Source organism: Heptranchias perlo, chromosome 9 (assembly GCF_035084215.1).
Source record: "Heptranchias perlo isolate sHepPer1 chromosome 9, sHepPer1.hap1, whole genome shotgun sequence".
Classification (NCBI taxonomy): Eukaryota; Metazoa; Chordata; class Chondrichthyes; order Hexanchiformes; family Hexanchidae; genus Heptranchias; species Heptranchias perlo.
Window position 1 is genome coordinate 30,266,157 of NC_090333.1, and position 17,958 is coordinate 30,284,114.

The following is a 17,958-nucleotide window of genomic DNA, read 5'->3' on the forward strand; positions in this document are numbered from 1 at the left end:
ACACTCCATCAACAGAGCAGCCAATGGAAATTTGGACCTCAAGAGTACAAACCTTTACCGACTCTATCCATCCCACACCCCTACCCACCCCCTATTTGTAGATCCAAAGACCCTTTATCCACATGCTCGGAGCCCCATCCCCAATAATCCTGCAGCCAGGAACTGCTCTACCTCCCAGACTGAGGCACTTGATCCCCATTTCTCTCAGGTCCCAGACACTCTTGTGTTCCCACACTCCATGGACTATTTTCTACCACTACCAGACTCCAAACCATCATTTCTAGTGCTTGGGCCTCAGCTATTTACAATCTATGTTAATAACTTAGATGAAGGGACCGAGTGTAATGTATCCAAGTTTGCTGACGTTACAAAGCTAGGTGGGAAAGTAAGCTGTGAGGAGGACACAAAGAGTCTGCAAAGGGATATAGACAGGTTAAGTGAGTGGGGAAGAAGGTGGCAGATGCAGTATAATGGGGAAATGTGAGATTATTCACTTTGGTAGGAAGAATAGAAAAACAGAATATTTTTTAAATGGTGAGAAACTATTAAATGTTGGTGTTCAGAGGGATTTGGGTGTACTTCTACACAAAACACAGAAAGTTAACATGCCGGTACAGCAAGCAATTAGGAAGGCAAATAGTATGTTGGCCTTTATTGCAAGGGGGTTGGAGTACAAGAGTAAGGAAGTCTTGCTACAATTGTACTGGGCTTTGGTGAGACCACACCTGGAGTACTGAGTACAGTTTTGGTCTTACCTAGGAAGGATATACTTGCCTTAGAGGCAGTGCAACAAAGTTTACTAGATTAATTTCTGGGGTGTGAGGGTTGTCCTATGATGAGAGATTGAGTAAAATGGGCCTATATTTTCTGGAGTTTAGAAGAATGGGAGGGGATCTCATTGAAACGTATAAAATCCTTAGAGGGCTTGATAGGGTAGATGCTGAGAGGCTGTTTCCTCTAGCTGGAGAGTCTAGAACTCAGGGGCAGGATAAGGGGTTGGCCATTTAGGACTGAGATGGAGGAGGAATTTCTTAACTCAGAGGGTTGTGAATCTTTGGAATTCTCTACCCTAGAGGGCAATGGATGCTCAGTCGTTGAGAGTATATTCAAGGCTGAGATTGATAGATTTTTGGACTCGAAGGGAATCAAGGGATATGGGGATCGGGCGGGAAAGTGGAGTTGAGGTTGAAGATCAGCCTTGATCTTATTGAATGGCGGAGCAGGCTCGTGGGGCCGTATGGCCTATTCCTGCTCCTATTTCTTATGTTCCAGACTCCGGAACTCTCTTCCTAGTACTTTGGGACTCAAACACCACTCTTCCTTATGCTCTTGGACTCCAGCAGCTGCTCTACAGCTGCCAAATCTCAGCAACCCCTCATCCATCTAGGTGCTGTCAGGCTCCATAACCAACTTGACAGCACATCTGTATCCTATGATCCCCTCCGACCACCACCAGACCCTTCGAAACACATGTGAACTAATAGTGCTCTCATGTTCCAGATCCCACCTAGATGCACAAACCTCACTCTCCAATGTTCTTAGTCCCCAGGATCACCCTCTCGGCATTGCCATACTACAACTGAGTCTCAGGGCTCCCTGATGCCTGGATCCTGTACCTTATTGACACAGGAGCCAGAATGTCTGTACCCATAATTGATCTCCGTAATTATGCTTTTTTTTAAAAGAAGAGAAAGGAAGCCACTTATTTAATGCTAAGTACTTGTGACCTGCAATCAGAAACTTACAAACACTATTCAATCTGCATGGCTCTCTGATCCAACAATTAAGCTCTGCTTGACCGAGTTTTCTTAAAGGAATACAGCTTTACCTTAGCAGCAGAATAATATATTACATGGTATCACGCTCCTTTGCTTATAAAACGACTTATGATTTGCTGTGAGCGATGCTGTGATTTGCTGTGAGCTGTGGGAGATTTGCTGTGAGCTGTGGGAGATTTGCCAGTATATGTAAAAACTGGTGGCATGTGAACAGTTTCAAGGCTCTAATCTCATTTTGGATTCAGGTGGTGATTGTTATTCATGTTGATTTACATGTTGTCACCTGAATCCTTGGATGAGGTTGCAATTTACAACGAAATACAATAGCACTTTTGTTTTAACCATGTGATCACAGAAACCTACTGAAAGTCACTATTCAGTAAATCAAACTCCAAAAATAGAATAAATCAATAGGGTTATATATTGTATAGAATAATGTAGCCTGGGCTGTGTATCACAGTATATGGATCAGATCATGTTAATAAACTGCTGGAGCTTAACTCTGATTTATGATGTCATGTGACTCCTTAATATGTTACTAACTTGTAATAAGCCCCAGCCTGTGTGCTAACTAATTATCCATCATTCTCTTTATTTATTTATTTATTTATTGCTGCAATAAACTTCATTTAGTTACAGCTTTTAATATTGGTCTTAATTTTAGGTGGCCACTTTGTTGGAAATCTGGCGATTGATGAGAGCAACCAGCTTGACACTCTCTCAATCGCAAGCCTCACACGCAGTGCTACCAGAGGCTCCTGCCATCAAGGACCTGCTTCGACAAGAAATTCAGCTTCTACTTTTAAATATTCAAAAGAAAGCACATAAGGAGGGCAGGTAGAGTATTCACAAGATTTCTGTATTCTGTGGGTTTGGTAAAATCCTATAAGAATGGTGTAGATACTGGTTTGGTGCACTGCTGAAAATAGAGTGGTGTAATATATGGGAAGAGACAGAAATGACTAGCCTCTGTTACAAGGGAGGCATGACCAGCACAGATTAGCTAAAAGGTGCTTTCAAATTCTAAATGCATCAATGTTGAGGTGCATGGAAATTGTCCAAATGTGTTTAGTTTGGATCAGCCTGGGTGACTGTCTTTCTGCCGAAAGCAATTTAAGTGAGAACTAACTTTAAAAAAATGTTTCAATCAAAATTGGAAGAAAATACAAACATTCTTGGTCAAAATTAATAAAACCATGTATTCAACCCTAGCATGTGTCACAGCCTTCAGGAGTGGAGGGAACAATTAATAAGAAAAGATAACTATCTAAGAATGTAATTTGAAGAGTGTAAGAATAAAGACAGATGATCAAATGCCATAGAGAATAGAATTATTCCTGATCTGTTGGGCCTATGGATGTGCCATCAGTAGAATGCAGTTGGTTAATGTTGAATAGTATGGGTTGCTTTACCATCTGGAGTCTTGCTTTATATTTGGGATGCAGGGAGAAATTTCATACAGCTTAATTTTCTTGGAGGTGCAATCCATGGTTGTATGTCACCCTCAGGAGACTGATCATAGGGAGTAGGCTTGATGGGCCAAATCACTTTTTCTAGTTCTACACTTTGTTCTTATTATAATACTGATAAATTAGAAAGGTTTTACACAAATTAGAAGGAGCCAAGCACTGGAGCATGAAGATTCAAATATTCTGTACTTTAAGCTGTTGTCTTGGAGAAACTACTGACCCTGTGCCTTGCTGTGGAGGTGCTTCTCTCTGGCTCCCTAGTCTTCATTTCTCCTACTCAAAACTAATGAGTTTCCTCTCCACTCCCCACCCCTCCCACTCAACCTTTAAAGTCTCTGAGTGACATTGACAATGTGCTGAGCAGTTCTGTGTTTTGAGCTAATGCCTAAGAAGAACTGCATCAAGTCTGATCAAACACATTGCACTTAGGACCCTTGCATCCAGCAAAGATAAGAGTTGATTTACAGTGACTTCAAACTTGGGTCCTAGAGATGAAAGATCAGTGTATCTAATCCATTGTGCCAACCAGACTCCTGACAAGATTTACTGATCTTAGCCATTTTATTACTATTATATATGTATTGATGCAAATCATGTCAGCCTATGTACAATTATGCATCCATGTAATGCATGTAAGGATTTGCAAATCTAGAAGATGTTGAACTAGTTTAAATACTTGATATTGGGACATGAATTGCAGTAAGTCTTAAATTAATATTATCTGGTTTTAAGAGTTGATTAGAATTGTTGAAATTAAGGAGAAAACCATCAAAGAAGAAATGGAATGTTTTTAACGAAGTAATGTGCAAGGTATAAACTAAATATATGTCTTATAGAAGTGGAAGGTTATTATCAAAACCAAGTTCGTGGTTAAATCGGAAGACTAAAGTGCACTGGTAGGTTGTTCATTGATGCACCAAAGTGCAGATGCATTTCTTCTCCAATGTGCCCTAAACTGCCCTCGAACACCACCTGGTTGAAGTGGTGTTGGGAGATGCCAGGGAGAAGATTATCTACCCAAAATCCTGTTAACAGTTGGTGTATTGTGTGAGGAACACTGGAACTGAAAATAAATGCATTAAAACAACATTTTAAAAAAGAAACTGAACTTGTTACTTTGATGGCTTTTATTTTTCAAAATTATAGAACATCAGTATAAGTAAGTATGTAGATTGTTGGCTTGAAGGACTGCAGGATGCAAATTGCTCAAATAGCAGTTATTTTGGATCATTTACAAGAAGAAAGGATATCTCTTTTGAGTGAGTATTAATGCAGTCTGAATCCTTTAGCTTTAATTAACAGCAAGAAACTTGCACTGAACTATTCATGTAGGCTTGAAGATTAATAAGTATGAAATTGCTTTGATGGTTGTCCTGGGATTTAAAGGATTTTTTCTTTATTCCATGTCTTTGATCTACAATTTGGGAGGGAAAACAACAGCTGAGCGAAGAGATGTGGAAAGTCCTCCTTCATTTTGCCTGTATTCTTTGGCCTTCCTTGATGCTAATGGTGATGGAATTTGTTCAATTACTGAGGAGAGCTAAACATTTAAGAAGGATGTTGCTTTTATAGTCAGATTAGAGAGGGTTAACTAAAGTTAGTTTTTAATCTATCAATAGGGAAGTCTCACATTACAGGATTAGTGAATTTTGCTTATAATTCACATTCATGTGTGTGTGTTTTTATATATATATATATATATATATATATATATATATACACCTACACTTCTATTTTAGCTATTTGAGAGGAGGAGACTGATGGGAGGGTCCAGCCTGGATCTTGACACAGGCTGTTAACCAAACACAAAGCACATAAACAGAAAGGGATGATCCATTCCAAGACCTTTGACTCTATAAGGACTAGTGTAGTCAGCCTGGGATGTGTAGAGATTAGTAATAAGAATTGCTGTGAGTCTTAAGACTAAATGTGTCCTACAACAACATTTCTGTTTGGTGTTTTTAAATCCTTGCATCTTAGACTTTAAGATGCAGTAACTTAGTCATATTTGGGGAAGATGTCCTCTGTGCCACTTGAATGAAATTGTAAACAAGTTCTTTATGAACAGGTTTATGATTTTCCTTGTGCAAAGTGAGTGGAGGAAACCTCTTCCCCTCTCCAAAAAAGTGGGGTTTTCTGTTTATTTTTTTAAAAAGTGGTGAACCAGCTGGGAGAGTGAACTCCCATGGCCAGGATTCTTCTCACAGGCTGATGGGGCAATACTTACTCCTACTGTCACAAATATTTTTCAATTCAAGTAAGTCATTAGCAAATTAAAGCATTGTGCTATTAATATACAGGAGTGCACAGAATTCCAATGTTGAGTTGGACTCAACATCAAATTGTAAACCTGTTAAAAGTTTAAGAAAAACTTTTCCCTCCTCTCCCCCTACTGCCATATATTTGAAAACACAGGCCTAATATCCTGCCTACAGTGTTGACATGACTTCAGCTATATCTGGGAGGAAAATATTTAAAAATAAAACTTTTTATTGGTCAGGACAGTGTTAACAACCTCTTTTATTTGCTTTTGTCACCAATGCTTTTTAAAATGGTTCAGTCTAACTATTGACTCCGTTTTGAGGACACATTTAAGGCAATTCTTATGGCATTTCTCCTACAGTTCACTGGATAGCAATCAGAATTGAGAACCCTGGCACATTTTGTCATTTGGTTTGTAAATTCTGCTCCCTTCATTGTGTAGGGGTTTGATTTGTAAAACATATGTGGTGAATTAAGGGATTTCTGCAGTGTCCTGTCGCATTGTGCTATGAAGAAAAGCCCTTTGAATCTATCTAGCCTACTCCTTCCATAGACCATGTACAATTTACTTTATTATAGACTGTACTATACCTATTTATTTTGCTTAGTGAATGTCCTGTAAGATACTCCCTGGTCCCCAAAGATAATCAAACAAAGCTGCAGAATGTTTATTAATTACCTCATATCTACTTTTTACCTGAGGACTATTGCATCATCATCCCTGACCCCAGAGATGCAGAAAATATTCTATCCTGAGAAGTGCTCTATAGCCCAGATATTGTGATGCACGTTAGTGGCATTGGGGGTTGGGGGTGGTGGATTTCGGATGCACACAGGCCACAATTCACGTCAGAAAGGATATGCTGATAGGGTGAGATGAAGCAGGGAGGGAGGAAACTAATGTGGAGCATAAACACCAGCATGGACCTGTTGGGCCGAATGGCCTGTTTCTGTACTGTACATTCTACGTTAAAAAAACATGGGCCAAAGGCCTGGTGTAGCCTTTTTTGTGAAATGCCACACAGAAATTTACATCATTTGGGCTGGCTTTTGCCCTGGCTCTGCCTGTGCCCATCTAAAATGATTGAGTTAGTAAGATGGTAGGTGTGGCTTGCTGTAGTTGAATTTTTAATTCTCTTTCCAGTCTGAAAGTACGTTGAAAAGTTGTGGATGTTTTGGTGGAAGCATAGTTATTTAATTGTATTTTGTTGCCTGTATTAGATTATTTTGATGCGGAGGTCTCCATTTGTGCACATTGGTCAAATTTCTTTACAACTGGTCATACACTATTCTTGAATGCTAGGCTTGCTCCCAGCACCTGTTTTCTGGGCGCAGGGCACCTTTTACAATTAACAGGATGAGTAAGGCCAGCTGTCTCTGTTGCAAGTGTGGGTACACCCACGCTACAGGCAGGAACAACCCCAAAGTTATCAGCATTGCAATGTCAGGGCTTGCATTTATACATAATTTTACTCCTAAACTGATAGTTTATACAGTTTTTTGAATGTTTGCATAAGCAAGATTATTTTTAAAAAGTGAGGCTAAAATGAAGTTACTCATTTCAAGAGGGTTAAGATTGTGATTCATAATTAAAGTTGCAAATACCCAACGCTTATGTATTGTGAAAGATGGTTGCAAAGATGTGTTGGAATCAATACTAATTAACTTCTGGCTTTTCCCAACAAAAGATAGCCTTTATTCATAAGAAAATTGAATCATTAAGGACTTCTGCTATTGTCACTGTTGCTTCCCCTTAATGGGATGCTCTAAGATCAGGGACTTGCATAGAGAAGAATCATGAGACACAAAATCACATACCCTGTGCTACCTCTCTTGCATAGCTGCCAGGCTGCTTTGTGTGTAAAAAGGAGAAAAAAATTCCATTAAGAAGTGCTGCTGTCATGTGATCCATCCCCAACTCAGATAATTACCATGGACTTGTAGGACTTGCTCTGCGTTTACACTTCTCTGGATTTTTTGGAAAACTCCAGACGAAGCAATCATAGAATGGTTACAGCACAGAAGGAGGCCATTCGCCCCATCGAGCCCATGCTGGGAAAATGGGCCGAATGGAAATGAACAAACTCCAAGTGCCATGGCACATTAGGATTTCAACCTGTTTTTGGTGGTTAGAACAGCTTATTTGAAATGTTGAGCTATTAAAAGAAATGCATGAAGATGCAGTGAGCAATTTAAACGTTAACACCTCACCTCACAAGATGTGAAATTATTGTTAAGTATTGAATCATTAAGGACTTCTGCTATTGTCGCTGTTGCTTCCCCTTAATGGGAAGGAAACTGTGCTAACATGAAAGATAACCTGTGTGATTAATTACGGCTTTGGTTCCTCAGCTTTGGTTCTGGCAAGAGATCTGAACTTCATGGATGAAATAGGTTGCATTATCCACTTCAGCATTCTAGCGGGAAGACATACTAAAAGATAAAATCTATTTGTTTCATCTAGTTTTGTTTGCTTAGTAAACACTCTTAAATATGTTGTAAAAATATATATTAACTACAGTGGACTGATAGCAATTTAAAAACAAAATTACAGTATTATTTTGCTTTTGTGTAGTAATTAACTTGGAATAATCAGGCCAAGGAGATTGGTCTATCGGTGTGGTATTTTCCACCTTTGAGAGATATAAGTGCCATTGAACAATATTCACTAAGAGATATGAATGTGATTGTGTGTGTCAGGTCTAAGGGCACAGCTTTCAGTTCATAGGAAACTCTTTGCTTATGGAAATTGCCTTTTTGCTGTGATCACAAGACAAGTGTTGAGGGAGGAACTTGAATTGTAACAGCAGTCTGCCCTGGAACTTGTGACTGTCTCCAAACCAGAAGGCTGTCGCTAAATTGCTTAAAGTGGCAATCTTAATAATTAGCTCTATCCTATCAGATGGGGAAAAAACATGCAAATCAATTTATTTTTGTAGGTGGAACTGTAGAATTTTTGCATTGCAAAGCAGCAGTAAACAAAATAAATCAAAAAGAAAACAGATTCATTTTCAGCTGGTCTTGGGAAGCAGTCTCGTCTCTACTGTTTAGGTTTCTCGGCTTCCTCCGGATTTTTACCCAGCTGAGTGATCTTGCCTTGGGATCTGATTAAAGAAAAATAAACAGCTACTTCAGTCTTGAGCCTTGGGCTGCTGAAATCCTTTAATTTCATTTGATTTTCTGATTAGCATGTAGGTCTGAAACACTAACAAGAGATTGGAGGTGAAGACAGCTTGCTGAAGAATTAATAAAAATGATATTTAACCTCATGAAATAGATATGTTAAAATACTTAATACATCCAGTATAAAAGTGAGTCATACACTTTGATACACAGAAATTCATAGTTTATATTGTGAAAATTGCCCCAGTTTGAAACTGGCCTAGCTTCTCTGCTGGGTGGCATAACCTTAGACAGAACTTTTCCACTGACTGACAGGTCAGGCAAACTACCCAAACCCACTCCTTAAGAAACACACTCTCAAGTAAGCAGGCTACTCACAGAAATTAAAATTCAGATCCCTTTGAAGTTGAAAGGGATCCAAAAGGTTGCATTTCTCATCAGTATTAAATATATAACTAATCTTTGATATTGGCACATGATACTTGCCATAAATTGGTGATATCTGTGTTAATCACTGCAGAATCACTTTACTTGTCATTGCGGGAAAGATCCTGGCAAGAGTGATGCTCAATCGTTTTTTAAACACATTGCTGAAAAATTCCTACCAGCCAGTGAGTTCAGCAAGGGAAGAGGGACAACTGATATGTTCTTTGCAGCCAAAAAGAAGTGTAGACCTTCACTGTGTCTTTGTTAACTTGACAATGGCATTCGACACAGGCGGTAGAAAAGGTCTCTGCAAAGTCCTATCCAAGTTTGGGTGTCTAGACAAATTAATTGAAATGGTCAAACAATTCCATGATGGCTTGAGTGATAGAAGATGAGGGCAATTACATAGAATTTACAGCACAGAAACAGGCCATTTGGCCCAACTGGTCAACGCCAGTGTTTATGCTCCACACAAGCCTCCTCCCATTCTATTTACTTCATCTCACCCTATCAACATTTCCTTCTATTCCTTTCTCCCTTATGTACTTGTCCAGCTTCCTCTTAAATGCATCTATGCCTCAACCACTCCAATGTGGTAGTGTGTTCTACATTCTCACCACTCTAAAGAAGTTTCTCCTGAATTCCTTATTGATTTATTAGTGACTATCTTATATTTATGCCCATAAGTGGAAACATCTCTACGTCTACCATATCGATTTATTAGTGACTATCTTATATTTATGCCCATAAGTGGAAACATCTCTACGTCTACCATATCGAACCCCTTCATAAATTTAAGATCTCGATCAGGTCACCGCCCAGTCTTTTTTCTGGAGAAATGAACCCTACCTGTTCAGTCTTTGCTGATAGTTATACCCTCTCAGTTCTGGTATCATACTTGTAAATCTTTTTTTCACTTTCTCTGGTGCTTCGATATCCTTTTTAGTAAATATATGCCAAAATTCAAAGATTAGCTATATATTCCATCACCTCCCCAGTTACAAGTGGTGTCAAAGAAGGATGCATCCTTGTACCATCACTCTTCAGCATTTTGTTTGCTCCTATGCTTCTCGTGGCTTTCAGTAGACTCTAGGAGTCACTATCAGATTCAGGACTGATGGGCAGTTAGTTCTTCAACCTTAGAAGACTACAAGCGAAAACAAAGGTGCTGGAAGAACTTATTCCTATTTGCTGATGACTGTGCTCTTGTGGTCCACTCCCAGGATGATATGCAAACAATCATGAACCACATTGTAACAGCTTGCCTGTAATTTGGCATGATTATCAGCCTTAAAAAAAAAGATGGTGGTACTCTTCCAACCAGCCCCAGGCAAGGATTACACTCTATCATCACAATCTGTGATCACACACTTTAGGCTGTGGACAGATACACCTACCTGGGTAGCAGCCTATCTAGAGAAGTCCATATCAATACAGAAGCATCTTGCAGAATCACCAAAACCAGCTTAGCTTTTGGCAAACTTTGTGAGCGCCTCTGGGACATGAGAGGCATCAGCCTGCAGACAAGCTCAAAGTATATAGGGCTGCCATTCTCTCGACCCTGCTTTATGCCTGTGCAACTTGGACAACATATGCATGTGACATGAAGAAACTGAATCACTTTCACTTAAGCTACCTGAGATGACTAATGAAGATCAGATAGCATAACGAGAGCACTGACACCGAAGTTCTTAAAAAGGCTGATATGCCAAGTATAGGTGCTCTGATCGTGAAGGCGTGGTTACAATGGTCAGGTCAAGTGGTGCAAATGTCTGATAAATGAATCCCGTACATTTTTTTGAGCGCATTGACAACTGGGAAGCAATTTTGTGGTGGATGGCAAAAGAGATATATGGACTGCTTAAAAGTGATTCTGAAACAGTGCAAAATCGACATCCATAAGTGGGAACAATTTGCTCAAGATAAGAAAGCATAGTGAAAAACCATCCATGAAAGCACCTCCTACTATGAGCCCATCACATTGCTGATGTTGAATGTAAACGCCAGCTGAGGAAGTTTCAGTTGAAAAATCAAGATTCCCAACCTGGTGTGTCCAGGATCTACTATTCAATCTGTGGATGCTCATTCCGAGTAAAAATAGGTCTCATCAGTCATCAAATAACTCACTACAAAAAAATGAGATGATATTCTGGCTGTCTGCTTTGATATTGAAGGATGAACAATGACTATGTGAAATCTGCAATCAATTAATTCCACTAAAACCTTAGGCTTCCTATTGTACTTTTCCTAACAATTCACCTTGTGACAACTACTACAGCCAGAAAGTCTGGCTTTTGAGAAATAACACGTGATTGTGGGTCATTATTCCTCCATGTTGTTTAGAACCATACAGGTTTGCAGCACAGGTGGTGACTGTTCAGCCTATCTGTGTCTGTGCTGGCTCTTTGTTGGAGCAATCCAGAACTTAATCCTGCTCTCCCTGTAGCCTTGTATCTACTTCTGCTTCAAATATTTATGCATTTCTTTGCTTAAAAGCAGCAATAATCTATGCCTCAACCCTGTGGCAAAGTGTTACATGCTCCAACAAACCTTTTGTATAAAAAAAATTCACTCAGTGATAATTCTAAATGGATGACCCCTTGTCATCAACTTCCCAATCAAAGGAAATAGTCTTTCCTATTCACTTTAAGAAAACCACTTCATAATTTTAAAAAACCTTTTTAAAATTTCCTCTTCGCCTTCTCCAAGTCCAAATCATCTATAGGCACACTAAAAACAAAAGGGGACTCGGCACTGAACCCAGGGTAAACCTACAATTCCCCTGGGTAAACCTACAATTCCCCTGGGTAGACCTGGAGCTGCCAACTCTGGTTGGAGGTACTCCTGGAGATTTAAATTTAAAGCACAAAGTTTCCCGGGTTGCTAGCTGCAGTGCCCGGGAGCTTCATGCCCTATTTTGGGAGACTCATGGATAATCCGAGAGGGTTGGCAACCTTGGGTACACCACTTCCAACCATCCCCCAGTCCAATGGAATACCCATTTACTCCAACTCTCTCTAATGTTTAATCCATGCTGCTATTTTTCCTCTTCCATCATATGCCTGAATTTTTCAACAAATCCCTAGTGAGACACATTCATGAAATACCTTCAGAAAATCCATACTCACTACATCTACTACGTTCCATTTATCTGTTCAACAGTCATTTCTTCAAAATTTCTGAAATTTGTCAAACATGACTTGCTTTTAACACAGCTGTGCTGGCTGTCCTTGATTAATCTATGCATTTCTAAATGCTTGCTAATTTTATTTCCCCACAACTGATGTTGAACTAATTGGTCAATAGTTACCCAGTTTATCCTCTCTCCAGTTTTAAACAGAAGTGTTATATCAGCTACTCTCTAGCCCTGTGGTGCAATTTGCATAGTTGAAAACTTGTGGCCAGAGCCTTTTATATCTTCTCTCTATTTCAACAACCTAGGGTGCATGTTATGAGGGCCCAGTGACTTACCACCTTGAGTTAAGTTATTTTTGAGAGCTGATTCATTTTCTATAGTTGCATCTATCACTTGTTTCATATCTTCGAATAGTACTTCCATTTTCTCACTTCCATTATCATTTGTAAAAACTAATTCAACTTGCCAACACCTTCCAAACCTGAGACCTCCACTAGCTAGGAGAACAAGGGTAGCAAGTGCATGGAATAGCCATTACCTCCAAATTCCCCCAACAGTCATCATCCTGTTCCTTCATCGTTGCTTCATCGGTGCTAGTCAAAATCTTGGAACTCCCTACCCAACAGCATTGTGAGAGCATCTGCACCACGTAGATAGTAGCAGTTTAAGAAGAAAGCCCACATTCTCAAGGGCAACTATGGGTGGTAAATAAATGCTGGCTTTGTCAGTGATGCCCACATCCCAAGAATTAATTTTTAAAAATTTACTTCCCATAATTATTAATGACTCCTGTCCATTAGCACCTCAATGCTGAACTCCCACTGAGGCTAAGCACCACACTCCTCTGGCCTTTGACACTCCAATGGCTTCTCATAGCTCAAAATTGAGCTCTTTGTTATTCAAATTTACACTGTCTTGAGCTGCACAATAACGCAACTGCCACAGGGGAAAAAAACCTACCAAATCATAAACAGCTCATCATACCTCCTTCATAACCAATTAATTCCCTATTTGTGCCTCAAGCTAGCTCACAGATAAGGAACAAATTTAAATAACTCCCAGTATTGAATAGCTAAAATAAAGTAAATGTTTTTCAAAATATATCAATGAAAATTTGAATACTTATGTCCCAATCAATCCCACTGTGGCTAAACTTTATTCTCCTTTGGCCTCTCTCACTTCACTGGCTTCTCGCATTTAGCAATAAAGAATACAAGTTAATAACTCAGCACCGCCAAAAATCCAGTTTTAGTCACAGATTTGTCTCAGAGTTGTGCTGCATTGTTACGAATAGGGTTGGGACCTCAAGAACCTCTACCTTAAATACCTTCCTACTGACCACTATCTCTGGTAAAGGGAGAGGGGATTCATGCCTTAGGCTCAAGTACGGTTAACCACACTAGTGAATGGATTTGTTTAAAGAATTGATTATTTAGCATCAAGGTTCCTCATATACACAAATCTCACTTCAGGTGTCTTAGTTCAGCATCGACAGGCATACAACAGAACAGTCTACAGCATCAATAGCCACATTTTCCAGCTTACCCGCAACCACACAATCGACACTGACGCATTCAAGAGACTTCATCGGCCCAGACTGCCTCAGCTGTGGGGTTTATATCTCATTTTCCTTCGCACCTATAATTCGCACCTGTAAAAGGTATGATCAGTAAGTTCGCTGATGATACAAAAATTGGTAGGGTGGTAAATAGCGAGGAGGATAGCCTCAGTCTGCAGGACGATATAGATGGGTTGGTCAGATGGGCGGAACAGTGGCAAATGGAATTTAACCCGGAAAAGTGCGAGGTGATGCACTTTGGAGGGACTAACAAGGCAAGGGAATACACAATGAATGGGAGGACCCTAGGCAAGACAGAGGGTCAGAGGGATCTTGGTGTGCAAGTTCACAGATCCCTGAAGGCGGCGGAACAGGTAGATAAGGTGGTAAAGAAGGCATATGGGATACTTGCCTTTATTAGCCGAGGCATAGAAAATAAGAGCAAGGAGGTTATGATGGAGCTGTATAAAACACTGGTTAGGCCACAGCTGGAGTACTGTGTGCAGTTCTGGTCGCCGCACTACAGGAAGGATGTGATCGCTTTGGAGAGGGTGCAGAGGAGATTCACCAGGATGTTACCAGGGCTGGAGCGCTTCAGCTATGAAGAGAGACTGGGAAGATTGGGTTTGTTTTCCTTGGAGCAGAGGAGGCTGAGGGGGGACATGATTGAGGTGTACAAAATTATGAGGGGCACAGATAGGATGGATACTAAGGAGCTTTTTCCCTTCGTTGAGGGTTCTATAACAAGGGGGCATAGATTCAAGGTAAAAGGCGGGAGGTTTAGAGGGGATTTGAGAAAGAACTTTTTCACCCAGAGGGTGGTTGGAGTCTGGAACTCACTGCCTGAGAGGGTTGTGGAGGCAGGAACCCTCACAACATTCAAGAAGCATTTGGATGAGCACTTGAAATGCCATAGCATACAAGGCTACGGACCAAATGCTGGAATATGGGATTAGATTAGACTGGGCTTGATGGCCGGCGCGGACATGATGGGCCGAAGGGCCTCTATCCGTGCTGTATAACTCTGACTCTATGACTATGTACTATCATTTCCCACAATGCCATTTCCTTATTAAATGTGCTCAATTCCCCAATCATAAATCTTAACTTTGGATTTTTTTCATAACGAGTTGACTTCTATGGTATTCAAAAAACCACTGGCTCCAGTCTTGCCTCATATTGTCATTCTACAGTTATTCAGAAATCACACTTCAGCGTGGGTAATCCATTATCAGTTTTCACATTCAGATTAGACTAGATCAGAGAACATATTTGTTCGTATGTTCTTGTCAATTTCCATAGCACATGGGCGATTGTGGTCAAATGTTTCTGCCTGCTTCGGTAGGAAGCAGCCTTTTTTAAATCGATCACTAGCTTTGGTCAGCTTCAAAAAGAAATGAGCAAAGGCCACTTTTTCGATACATCATGAGTAAGTCAGTTAACCCATTCATCACTCTCTCAGAATCACTCACATTCTCATGCGAACAAAAGAAACATAATACAGAAAATTTAGCTTGGAGATCACTTATATGGTAAAGCCAGCGTTTAACTCAACTGTACAGGAAAATCCCAGAATCCATTACATGAAAGCATGTTCCAAGCTGACCTGCAGCCAAACTCCTACACAGTCAGGGCACTGCCAGTGACTGTCTGGGACATAAACCCCACCCTTAATTTTTATGCTTCATGTTCATTCCAGACCAATACCGTGGACATCTACAACATAAGCCAACGGCTGTCAGTGGATATGTAAACAAAGTGACCGCTGCCTTGTTCAGTTGATTAAGCAATTTCATCTTCCCTTTGCACAACCACTAGAAACATGAGGGTGTTGTACAATTTTACGGAGTAGCAAGGTTCTTGAAGGTCCAGGGGGTGATAGATGCCGCTCATATGACCCTACGTGCTCCCTTACACAATACCACACCAACATGATTGGGGAAGAATTCCAGTCTGAACATTCAGCCTGTTTACAATCATCAGCACTGAAATCTGCAAGTTGAAGCTCACTTCCTAGGCAGCTATCACAATGCCTTCACTTTAAGGCAGTCTACTGCCGTATCAATATTTGATCCGCAAAGGCAAGTCTCTGGATCGCTTCTGGGTGATTAGGGCCATTCTTCAATAGCCGTGGCTCATGACACCTCTGTGGTATCCCAGGACACTAACTGACACAGGTATAATGTGGTGCATACATCCGTCAAAATATTCATCAGCAGACTATTAGCAATGTGAAACAGGACTTCCAAAGTCTGGATAGATCTGGGGTGTCCTGCAGTGCACGCAAGGATTATGGTAGTCTGCACTTTAGCACACATGCTTTCCTTGCAAACAGGCATCATCATAAAGGCCCCAGAAGGGAAGGTCTCCAGGGACTGCAAGAGGAGCATAAGCATGAAGAGATGTTATTGCATGTTGCAAGAGCCATTCTTCAAGCTGTCATACTGGTGACCTTCTCATAACTTGGAAATATGTCCATTCAGTAACAATTCTATCTACGTCTTCCCCATGCCTTCCACAAGTATGCCTTCACCTACTGTGCCTTAAATCTTCCATATAACTCACAAATCTCCCAATCATGGCACCTGATGAAACATGCTGCCAAATCTTTGCAAGAACAGTCTGCCTACATAACAACTTCAGTGCAACCAGATTTTTAATATCCACATTTCTTCCCCTTGGTGACAAGTGTGCGACACATAGGGGGTAATGTTAACCCTCAGGATGGGTGAGTTGAGGTCGGAAACCCAACCCCAACGCAACCCTCCCGCTTCTGGTTTCAATGGAGGCGGGTGACTAACCTGCTCTGGAGGCGTGTCCCTAATTTAAATATTTAAATGGGGCTGCTTGCCTCAAATTTTCACTGTGTTTCAGATTTAATGCCTGTGGGCTGGGTTTTTCACGCCTCAGGAAACCCGGCAGCTTAATGGAGGCGAGAACAGCTGGATCCAGCACGTAAGTGCCTTTCCAGCACTGCTTGTGGGCCAGGAGGAGCAGGAGTGCTTCCCCTCGGCACACCAAGACAAACCTGCTGACCTCCCCGCGATCGGAACCCCCCCCGACCGATCTCTCCGGACCACCCCCCGATGTACCCTCCGACTGCTCTCTCCGGTCCCGTCCCCCTCGACCCATGATCTCTCACTCCCTCCCTCTTCTTTGCTCCCTAGTTGCAGCCTGGTGCCACAGGCCTTCCCACCCGACAGCCAGCTGGCCTCTCAATCTGGCTGGCTCCATCGGGAAACGGAGTCCAAAAATTTAAATCAGGTCCTGCCATTAAATTCGGCAGGATCTCTGGGAAACTCATACACGAACGAAGCACAAGACTAAGTTTAAGATTAGGATTAAGAACATTACGGCTGGGTTCAGCACTGGTCAAGATGTGCAGGTGCTAGTCCCGGCATTCACAGCTCCAAAAAGTTCTGTACCAGCTGACAAAAATGATCTCCATGGTGGTATAAATATGGCATATGTTCCAGCTTATTTTATGAAAACTACTCTCTCCTCTGAGGTATTACTCATGGAATTGTATGGATTTGGATTCTTACCTCCTGCTCTGCTGTTGCTAGTGTCTGGTGCCAGTCCTATGAGAACACAACACAGAGGCTAAGGCAGTGTTGTGGCACCTGTGTGTCACCTTTCGAATAAGAAGCCAGGGCAATTATCATGGTACCGGTATCTGTTTTTGTTTTTGTAGAATGTGATTGGTGAATCAGAAAATTAAGAAAGGAGAAAGTTTTTGGTAGAATATGATTAGTAACCTTTGTGGAATGTTAGGGTAAATGGGATAGATTAAGAGGAAGGGAGATAAGACTACCATCACAGTGTAGTTCTTAAACTAATATTATTATGCTGGGTACAAACCTAACCGTAGAGTGATGATTATTGGGTAATTTCTCTAAATTGGATGGTATTTAAAGGGACCTAAGGGAACTATTCTATTTCATTGGGGTTCATTGTTTTTAAAAACAGGAGCCTGACCTCATGGGATAGATTGTAACATGATTTTACTGCATATTTAGTAGGAGACAAAAATATCATACTTCTGCAAGTGGGGTGCTCTTCTAAGATAAGGGCTGAGTAGAGGAACTTTCTTTACCACTTTATTCAGCTGGAGTTGCTGACCAAAGGGAGTCTTATTCTGCATTAACCCCATGGTATACCTGTCCTGGGAGTTTTTGATGTTGATATTAGGTACAAAGACCTTCC

At 40.9% G+C, this 17,958-nt stretch overlaps 1 protein-coding gene across 5 annotated transcripts in view; it reads left to right on the top strand.

Moving 5' to 3' along the window:
* Positions 1-17,958, top strand: part of ccdc24 (coiled-coil domain containing 24) — a 106,091-nt gene that overhangs the window by 18,110 nt on the left and 70,023 nt on the right. For all 5 annotated transcript variants that reach the window (XM_067990107.1, XM_067990109.1, XM_067990108.1 and 2 more), the window contains one exon: positions 2,443-2,615. In XM_067990107.1, coding sequence (XP_067846208.1) covers positions 2,443-2,615 — 173 coding nt within the window. The remainder of the gene's footprint in view (positions 1-2,442; positions 2,616-17,958) is intronic.